Source organism: Salvia miltiorrhiza, chromosome 2 (assembly GCF_028751815.1).
Source record: "Salvia miltiorrhiza cultivar Shanhuang (shh) chromosome 2, IMPLAD_Smil_shh, whole genome shotgun sequence".
Classification (NCBI taxonomy): Eukaryota; Viridiplantae; Streptophyta; class Magnoliopsida; order Lamiales; family Lamiaceae; genus Salvia; species Salvia miltiorrhiza.
This window is the reverse complement of record NC_080388.1, coordinates 56,479,429-56,488,685: the sequence shown is the minus strand read 5'-3', so window position 1 is coordinate 56,488,685 and position 9,257 is coordinate 56,479,429. Positions and strand designations below refer to the sequence as shown.

General features: G+C 38.0%; 2 protein-coding genes across 3 annotated transcripts; one reads left to right on the top strand and one right to left on the bottom strand.

Annotated features, from left to right (window-relative positions):
• Positions 1 to 379: 379 nt before the first annotated feature.
• LOC131010500 (proteasome subunit alpha type-1-B-like) lies at positions 380 to 4,643 on the top strand. The gene is made up of 2 exons (XM_057938035.1): positions 380 to 915; positions 3,878 to 4,643. Exons 1-2 carry the CDS (start codon positions 565 to 567, stop codon positions 4,349 to 4,351), a joined length of 825 nt encoding a protein of 274 aa, XP_057794018.1. The 5' UTR covers positions 380 to 564; the 3' UTR covers positions 4,352 to 4,643.
• Positions 4,644 to 5,422: 779 nt separating this feature from the next.
• LOC131010499 (uncharacterized) lies at positions 5,423 to 8,559 on the bottom strand. Of its 2 annotated transcripts, none has more exons than XM_057938033.1 (7): positions 8,209 to 8,559; positions 7,195 to 7,458; positions 7,012 to 7,083; positions 6,888 to 6,926; positions 6,393 to 6,500; positions 6,124 to 6,221; positions 5,423 to 5,975 (listed from the first exon to the last, which is right to left on the bottom strand). In XM_057938033.1, the coding sequence occupies exons 1-7, from the start codon at positions 8,452 to 8,454 to the stop codon at positions 5,594 to 5,596; spliced, it is 1,209 nt and encodes a 402-aa protein (XP_057794016.1). In that variant the 5' UTR covers positions 8,455 to 8,559; the 3' UTR covers positions 5,423 to 5,593. The 2 variants fall into 2 exon arrangements, with proteins under 2 accessions (XP_057794016.1, XP_057794017.1); XM_057938034.1 differs by having other exon boundaries at positions 5,423 to 5,972; positions 8,209 to 8,482.
• Positions 8,560 to 9,257: the final 698 nt, after the last annotated feature.

Genomic DNA, 9,257 nt, shown 5'->3' with positions numbered 1-9,257 from the left:
TTTAGATTTCACTATTCAAAGATAAGAGTTGCTTGGATATTCGAGTGAATTCCCAATGTTTGGATATTCCTTGAAATAAACGTGAGTTGCTTGGATATCCCCTTGAAATAAAAGTGAATTCCATATATATCTAACTATTTGAATATCTACTTAAGGACTTTATAGTTTCGGATAATAGGTAATACTTCATCATCTTTTTTCAAATATTTTGAATGAATTATAAATTCGTGGCTATAAGGATAAAATAACAAAATTATTAATATTTATAATATTATTTTTAAATAAAGAGTTATTGCGAGTAAAACGAGAGTTATGAATACAATTATTAAAAAAGCCTAAATGTAAAAATTAATAAAGGGCCCAATTTATTTTTCTCAAAGGCCCAAGTTTAATTGGTTCAATCAAGCCCCAAATCTGCCAAATTTTCTTCTTTTGCCTTGAAGAGAAAGAAAAGCTCTCTCTCTCTGCTGCTTCTATTTTAGAGCGAGAAAGGAAAAGAGCAGACAAATCATTTGAATCTGCATTCTGCAAATTTGTAAAGACAAACTTCTCCGTGCATTCAAGATGTTTAGGAACCAGTACGATACCGACGTGACGACGTGGTCACCGGCGGGGCGGCTGTTCCAGGTCGAGTACGCGATGGAGGCGGTAAAGCAGGGCTCGGCGGCGATAGGGCTGAGATCGAAGACTCACGTGGTGCTCGCGAGCGTCAACAAGGCTAGCTCCGAGCTCTCGTCGCACCAAAAGAAGATCTTCAAGGTCGACGACCACATCGGCGTCGCCATCGCCGGACTCACCGCCGACGGAAGGGTGCTCTCGCGTTACATGCGTAACGAGTGTATTAATTACTCCTACACCTACGAGTCCCCGCTCCCCGTTGGCCGCCTCGTTGTTCAGCTCGCCGACAAGGCTCAGGTTTAATTTTAACATTTTGGTTAAACCCTAAGCTGTTTCATCTTTCCGATGTCTCGTATTACTTTTGCGATTTGCTGTCCCGATCATTGTGTGATTGAGAGTTAGGTCTTAAGTTTGAGGGTTAGTAGCGTGGGGAATTCTCGAAAGGATCCGAGGGCAAATCCTAAAGAGAAATCACGATTGCTTACTTTTCATTTGGTATTTGATGATTGTTGTTTTTAGTGAAAATGTAGAATTTTGTATCTTAAGAGTTAGATTGTTTGGTTAGAGAAGGATGGGACACACAAACACACATATATGATTATCCAACTGTATATCAAGCGAGGAATTGGACAATGGGCATAAGGAGGTGTGGTGCAGCGTTTTAGAGGGTGGAGAATGAAATCTTTCAATAGTTTTCCCTGAGTACAGTGTTATTAGAGCTAACTGTGGCAGAAAAATGGATAAAGAAGATTTACATATACATGTCAGTTTGTGTGAACGCCCACCAATAAACTATGTATCAACATAGGCACTGCAATTGGGGCTTAAAGAGCTCTGTTGTATTCTTTTGGAGATTAAAATTATATCTTTCAATAGTTTTCCTGACGGAGTGCAGGACTGTGTGATTGAAGCATGATGGAGAAATTGAGAAACGAAATACATACATATCAGTTTGGAGAGAGAAATGTAAATGAAAATTTTAATTAGAAATTGGATGTGGTTCTCAGTAATAATTGTTTCTCCAAAAATTTTGTGAAGAAAGGAAACACTGCTCAAGTGTTGTGCTACATGACTTGAGAATCTGTAGCTATGCTCAATTGAAGGGTAAACTCTTATACTTCTTTGGTAGTATTTTGCTCTTTGACAAAGCTTCTTAGAGGATATCCAATGCAGCATAATTTGGTGTGGATTTTGCTCCAAAGTGGTGCAATGTCGCACCCAAACTTTTCTCAAGTCCCCGTTCACACCAAATACCGTACCAAAAAGAATATTCTCCAAAATGTTCTATACACATCTACTTATCAATTGCAAATCAAGAATACTCTCCAAAACATTCAATTCACACCCACACTGAGTTTAGTGCAAGATTTGGTGAAGGGTTGGAGTGAAATGGGGGTGAAAACTGCACCAAATTTGCTTTTTTTGGTGTAGCATTAGAGTTGTCCTTTCGCAAGAAACAATCCTCATATATCCTCTACTACATTTCTTGTCAACTCTTGCTTGCTTTTCAATTGGAGCATTACTCATTAGTCATTACTTGGCTTCAGTGTAATTATAGAGTCACACAAGTTAGTGATAGAGTTTTCTCTGTGAAACTGGGAAGGCCTAGAAGAGTTGTCCCTTTGTGCTTGGCAATTGTCATGCTATTATACAGATGTTTTTATTCACTAAGTGCCCTTGCCATAGGGTCCCTATCATGTTTCTTGGTATAACTCTTACAACATATAATTTCCATGCAGCAAAATTAGTCAAAAACAGGCTTGGTCCATTTGATCATAAGTTCAACATATAATTTCTTTGGTTGTTTGATCAACTTATCTCTTTTGCATGTTTGTTCCATTGAATTATCTACTGTCCCGGTAGTCTGTGTTCAAGATATAAGATCTGATGGCAAAACCAAAGCAACAAATCTCCTAGTTAGACTTAAAAGTTGGTCGAAATTCGAATGTTGGGTATCCTTGGGACACTTGAAGATGAATTTAGTTACTTCTGATAGGTTTTTGCTGAGAGGAAAAGACTGCTATTGAATTTTAGCTGCAGTGTGTTGCTATTGAAAACTGTAGTTCAGATGCTGATGTTTGAGGTCATGTAGATGATTGGATGCACATTGATGACATATCTACTTGTGAAAGTAGACATTCAGAAGAAAATATGTTAAGAAATTCATGCAGACAAAACTAAAATTGAGTCGTGTAGTTTTGGACACAACATGATGGGATGCGGGAATACATATATGTGGTTTTCTTTCTCTGAAGAGGGGCCATTGTCATTGAATCAATCTGTCAATAATCATTTATCAGATAGATTATCTCAAGGCGTTTGGCTTTGGAAAAAATTGATGATAGAAGGTTTTGATTTCTTAGGGACTTTAAGTAGTATGTTTATCATGTACGTAGGATATGACCTCAAACTAAAACATTTATTTGGGTTTCTGTTGCAGTTTAATATGTTCTTCTTTAATTTTTTGGGCTTACCTAGGTTATAGAATACCATATGTACCTGTCATATTATAACTTTGTGAGAAGATGGATGCTCAAGATTTTCTTTTTTGTGGATGAGATTTTCATTTCAAATACATCTTCAGGTGGAACTATGATCTTCACCCTCTGAATTTTTTTCATATGTAGTATCCTTAGATTAGACCTGACAAATAATTTGATTGTAGCAGCTATAGATTCACCTTCTGTATAGCCTATAGGCCTTGTGCTGCCATGTAAGTAGAACTTATCATACGTTTCTCATATTTGGTTATCAAGGTTGCATATCAACTGCTGATACGAATGTCGGCTATAAAGTAGCTTCTGTAGTACTTGATGAGTTTTTTTTTTGGTTGATAAATTACACAAGTAAATAAAGAAATTTAATGACTGCGGCACGGTGGACCCGAACCCAGGACTTCAGGCATTGGGCATTAACCATCGACCGCTAGGCCAACACACGCACACTAGTACTTGATGAGTTGCTGCTATGTATTGTGTGTTTCATGTAACTGTTGGAGCTGTCATAAAAGACTTATCTATCTTAATGAATGAATGCCTCAGAAGAATTTGTACATTATGCTATGTTGTTTTTTGGTAGAAAACCCAAGCCTTGAATATTTTTTCTTTACTCGTACTTTATTGAATGTTATCTTTTATCGTTGTCATCAAATGTCGTCAACTGGAACTTCTTGTTGCTCGGTAATTTATTTAATAAAGTGTGCAAATGTGAGTAGTTGCTGATTGCCAAAGCTTCATTTATTTTATCTGAAAAAATGCAGGTCTGCACCCAGCGCTCGTGGAAGCGACCATACGGCGTTGGCCTGCTGGTTGGGGGTCTTGATGAATCTGGAGCTCACCTATATTACAACTGTCCTAGTGGAAATTACTTTGAGTATCAAGCATTTGCAATTGGATCTCGGTCACAGGCTGCAAAGACATACCTAGAACGGAAGTTTGAGAGCTTTATGGACTCATCACGAGAAAATCTGATCAAGGATGCGCTTTTTGCATTAAGGGAGACCTTGCAAGGAGAAAAACTGACTAGCTCAATCTGCACGATTGCCATACTGGGTGCCGGGGAGGCGTTTCATGTATTGGATCAAGAAACTGTGCAAAGACTGATCAATGAATTCGAGGTAGTTGGTGAAGAACCCCCTGCTGATGAGGCTGCTGCACCAGATGCTGAACCTGCTGCTCCAGCTGCTGCTGAGGGAGCAGCCCCTGACCAAGGTGCGGCCCCAATGGATATCTGATACTGCTAAAATCTACTCTGCTTGCATTTCTTGCTGTAGGAAGTGAGTGTTGTGTCGTGTCGTGTTGCTTAAACTCCGACCTTGAGCAGAAATTACTGGCTGGATTGCATACTCGTATTTTCTTGGCAAGCAAATCTTTAGTGCGACTATTTAAGTTTATCACTTGGTGCCTTGCTTTTTATATTTGTATTCGTGGTGAACTTTGTCTTGACGATGGGATGCATTATGTTTTTCATCTTAGGTTGAATTTGAGCACGTAAGCTAATATACTATTGGTACGGAATCAATTCAATCTTGGTGTAATGTTTTTTGCGAATTTCATCGTGCTTTTCGCTCCTGAGAATGTCAACATTGAGTAATTTGATAAAATGTTTTCTTGGAAAATTTTCAAAGCTCTTGTCTGGTAGAACAGGACAAGAAATGTGAAACATAGGATGATATAAAATTTTGGATTAAAATGTCAAATTAAGGTTACCACCATTTCTATTTAAAAAAAGTACCAGACTTCTTCCGTTCTAATTATATGGGCTTGTTAATATTTTTCGGATATCTTAAATATATAACCTTGTTATAATAATAGATAATATATTCTTATTTAACTTTTTGATTGACTCCATCTTTAATTTATCATTAAATAATAAATATAAGCATATTAGAAAATTTACTCGAATATTTTTATTTTGTATTATTTTTCTTAATTATTGAGTAAATTTTAATCGGCCTATATAATTGGGAAAGAGGAAGTACGTCCATATAACATTTATTTGTTTTTTAATATATCTCTCATAATTTATTCAACATCGTATTTTTAGAATTATGTTTTAGTTGAATTGTGACTTCAATTTTAGTCAATACTTTTTTCTTTATTACCTTTTTTTTTAGCAATTACTTCAAATACATGTAATAAATAGGTATTTATGTAGCTAGGGGGTCCAAGGGCGGACATAAAAGTTGCTGCTCACATGAGTTTTTTTATATAAAACGTGAAATTAAGGGACAAAAGTATTATCCCCACAAAGATGGTAGGTACAATTAGCGTCTAATAAATGGACTTGAATCTAGCAATAGAAATGCTGGTGAATCAGAAAATTTAGATTTATGTAGGTTGAATAATAAGAAATGAGTCTCCACATTGTCTGCAAAGGTTAACAAAGACAGCACTTGGCAGGCTAATAAAAAAACAAACCATTGCCATTGAGGATGCAATTCCAGATTGGCTAATATAAGGAATACTGACTCTCATCATGACTTCTCATAAACAAAATTGTTGTGGTCGGGTATAGGAAGCCCCTTCGTCTGCATTTGTTTATACATCCACTGCCAGTTCTCTCGAGTTACCTCGCCACCGAGCTCACGGATGACTGAGCCACCGCTGCAAGACCCGATCTTGCAGCACTCCTCCAGCGTCCGCCCCTTCACCAGCCCGTACAGAAACCCGCTAGCAAAGAGGTCTCCCGCTCCGGTTGCATCAACTGCCTTCGACTCCCCAATTGCTGGAATTCGGACAACCTCTTTCCCATGCTTCGCAATGCACCCTTTTGCGCCTAGAGTCACTACAGCCCATCGGCAGTGTTTCCCCAGGAATTCAAGAGCTGATTCAGGATCTGCTTTCTCGTCTTCACTACTGCAATTTAAATGCAAGGATCAGAAGAAACGATCAACGAGACTGTTCCCAACGTAATCCAGGATTAAACAGAAAAAAACTAACAGAAAATTCTTTATCTCACTACAATACTGTTTCACAAATTAATGTGAAAAGAAATGGACTTCACCTCAAGAGCTCAGCAGCCTCGTCCTCATTCGCAAAGCAAAGGTCTATACCCCCCGATTCCAGCAGCTGTAGAAGTGGCAATCTGAATTTCCTTACCATCTGCAATAGTAAGATTATTATAACTCGAAAGTAGATTGCAAGAATGCCTCAAGTGCAGCACTCAAAATATCTCTTCACACCATGAATTCACATCCAAGAGATTATTAGGACAAATTTGATATCAGGTTTACTTCTCAACGATATAAAACTTTATGGTTCCTGAAATATTACCTCAAAGCTTGCCAGGTCTAGGGAAACTGAAACACCTTCTTGCTTGGCAATTTTAATGGCTGCCTGAATAACTTCTATATTAAATATCCCATATCTCATCACTAGCCACTGTACCATGGAAATCGAATTAGAGACACAGCAGGCCAAGATACCGGAAAGAGGAGACAAGTTATTAGCTAGATGCAACCAAGAATTATAAGCATTTATAACGATTAGCGGATAAGATTATCAATATCCCGACACAATTAAATATGTCCCGGTCAATATGCAAGAATTATGTCTGCTGTCCACAAGGCAATCTCGGCCATTTTTCAAAAGAGGGTTCAGAGAACAGAAAGACAAGGAAATACGAGAGAGAAAGGAAACGAAAAGGAAGACAGATTAGCATGCCTCATACAACAAAAAGAAACTCAACAGATAGAGAGAGAGAGAGAGCAAGAACACAGGCCATATGTAAAGCGAAATGAGTGGTATTTAGAATCGGTAGTGGCATACCCTGGAACCTCTCAGATCCAACGTAGTCAAATCATCAGCCTGGTAAAAGCATAAGATTATGATGTTCATATGCAAGTTCAGATTAACAATGTTAATTTCTTGAGAATTATAACACTGTATACACCTGAACTTTCACTGCACTTGAGAGACATGGCCGCATAGTACGATTGCCCAATTCGTCAACCAAGCAAACACACTGCATCGATAAATTTCAAACCGTGTCTCAGAATTCAGAAATGCTTAGCTACTACCTCAGGAAATTTTCAGACATACAAGGAAGCCGCAATGTTAAATGCATAAAGCTCACCTGGGCGGTAGGCCCAATTTTAAGCCTCAATCTCGACAGATCAACTTTGTAGAAGCTCATGTTGTCGATGAACAAGCTTCCCTCGTCATCGTCCCCACAAGCTCCTATTATGCCACAAGTGATCCCAAAGCCAGCAGCCAGACCTCGGATTGTATTAGCAACACTACCCCCTGCTATGGTCTTCAATGAAGACCCTTTTTCTGGAGAAGCAACGAAATGGTTGTTAACCTCGCTCAAGACGAACTTCAGCTCTTCAGCCGCAACCTGCAAAAGCCAAGAGTTTGATCAATACACTAAGGGGGCGTTTGGTTTGGTGGATGTGATAGAAGATTGATAGGATTGGAGGATGATTAAATAATCAATCCAACTCTGGGGTGAAAAATCATCTAATTGAATTATTAGAGTGCCGGTATCACTGGCCTAATCATGCAAACCAAACACTTGATTAAGTTTGGATTATTTTATCAGCCATGACTTATCGCTCAAACCAAATGCCTCCAAATAGAATCGTTGCACACCTATGAGTTATGTGATCATGCAATCCAAATGAAAGTCTAGCAAACATTAATGAGATATGTGATCACACTTTTTATATTATATAAAGGCAAGCAACTTTAAATAATATTCATACGTTTGCAGAATCTCTCCTCTGAAATATACGGGCATTAAAACAACAACATTGAAAAGATGAATCAGAAATGCAGATAATGAGACAATGTGTGTGTTGCTGTGCATCCAATACAACAAATTCTAGCCAGCCATCAACAGTCAAGACTCAAGAATCAAATTCGCACCTCATACACCACAACACAAAATTGGCCGCACTTAACTGCAAATTCTCTAGACTAGATACGCAAAAATCAGAAGAAAAAAAAAATTCAATCTTTGGATTAATTTGAAGTGCAACGAACCAACATAAATCCAAACCGAGAGAGAAAAAACTAAAATAGCAATCCCACTGAGTTCACACAAGAAGCATATACTTGATTAATAGAGAGAGAGAGAGGGGATTACAGGGAAGGAGCCGCCGGACTCGCCAGGGATCCGGGAGAGGAGGGAGCAATCAACTCTTGCCACGTGGTCAACGAGAGCAGAGGGCTGTAAGCCGAGAATGAGCGGCGTGGCAGCGCCATGAATAGCGTCGTCGTTGATCTTGCTCTGAATTTCAACACCCATAATTCGAATTCGGTTGGTGGTAGTGGCTAGAGCTGAGCTGCCTGCTGGTTTCCGCTCCTCCCCTCCTTTCCTTCTCTCTACCATCTATTTATAAGCCGCAATCCCTCTACTTTCAATATTTGCATTTAACAAGCCTCTAATTTTCTAGCTTTCCTAGGTTATTTTTTGACAAGCAACGTAATTAATTCTAAATATATTCTAGGATTAAACTTAAACTTAAAAACATCAATTAATCAATTATTCCATACTAAAATTAGGCTTCGCTGCCTTTTAATTAGGGGTGGAAATTTGGGGTATCGGGTACTTGGTTATCCAAACCCGACCCGATACCAAGTTGGTTATTGGGTATTTAATATTCGATATTTTATGGGTTCGGAGTAGTACTAGGTAGAAAAGGCTATTGTTTTTCGGGCATCGGGTATTACCCAATTATCTATCAGGTATATCCAATTACCCGCATATAATTTAATAGTTATATATTTAGGATTTTATATATTAGTTTAGGGTTGTAAATACTAAATACAATAGCAATTTGAATAAACTAGTAATTAAGTAGCCGCGGCCTTTTGTTGAATTGCTGAAATTCATTAGCAATTTGAATAAACTCATTAATAAATATTATTATTTTCGGAATGTTAAAATGCTCATCAATTCATTTATTCTTTTAATTAAGCATACTACTTGGGCAGTTGGGCTATATAAATTAGAACTTACAATGAAACATTAATTTTAATAGTTAAATCACCTTTAAAAAAATTAATAGCTAAATCGGATAATTGGGTACCCGAATATTCAAATCGGGTATTCGGATCAGGTATTAAGGTACTCGATTCCATAAGACGGTGCGGGTACGAATACTACTTTTAACTTATTTTCGGGATCGGGTA

Bases quoted from the DNA above. Each gene is read 5' to 3' on its own strand.
- LOC131010500 (XM_057938035.1), top strand. From the start codon at position 565: ATGTTTAGGAACCAGTACGATACCGACGTGACGACGTGGTCACCGGCG. The intron at 916-3,877 runs GTTTAATTTTAA...GAAAAAATGCAG, and splicing joins AGCTCGCCGACAAGGCTCAG to GTCTGCACCCAGCGCTCGTG.
- LOC131010499 (XM_057938033.1), bottom strand. From the start codon at position 8,454: ATGGTAGAGAGAAGGAAAGGAGGGGAGGAGCGGAAACCAGCAGGCAGC. The intron at 7,459-8,208 runs GTAATCCCCTCT...TGGCTTTTGCAG, and splicing joins AGTCCGGCGGCTCCTTCCCT to GTTGCGGCTGAAGAGCTGAA. The intron at 7,084-7,194 runs GTGAGCTTTATG...TTATCGATGCAG, and splicing joins AAATTGGGCCTACCGCCCAG to TGTGTTTGCTTGGTTGACGA.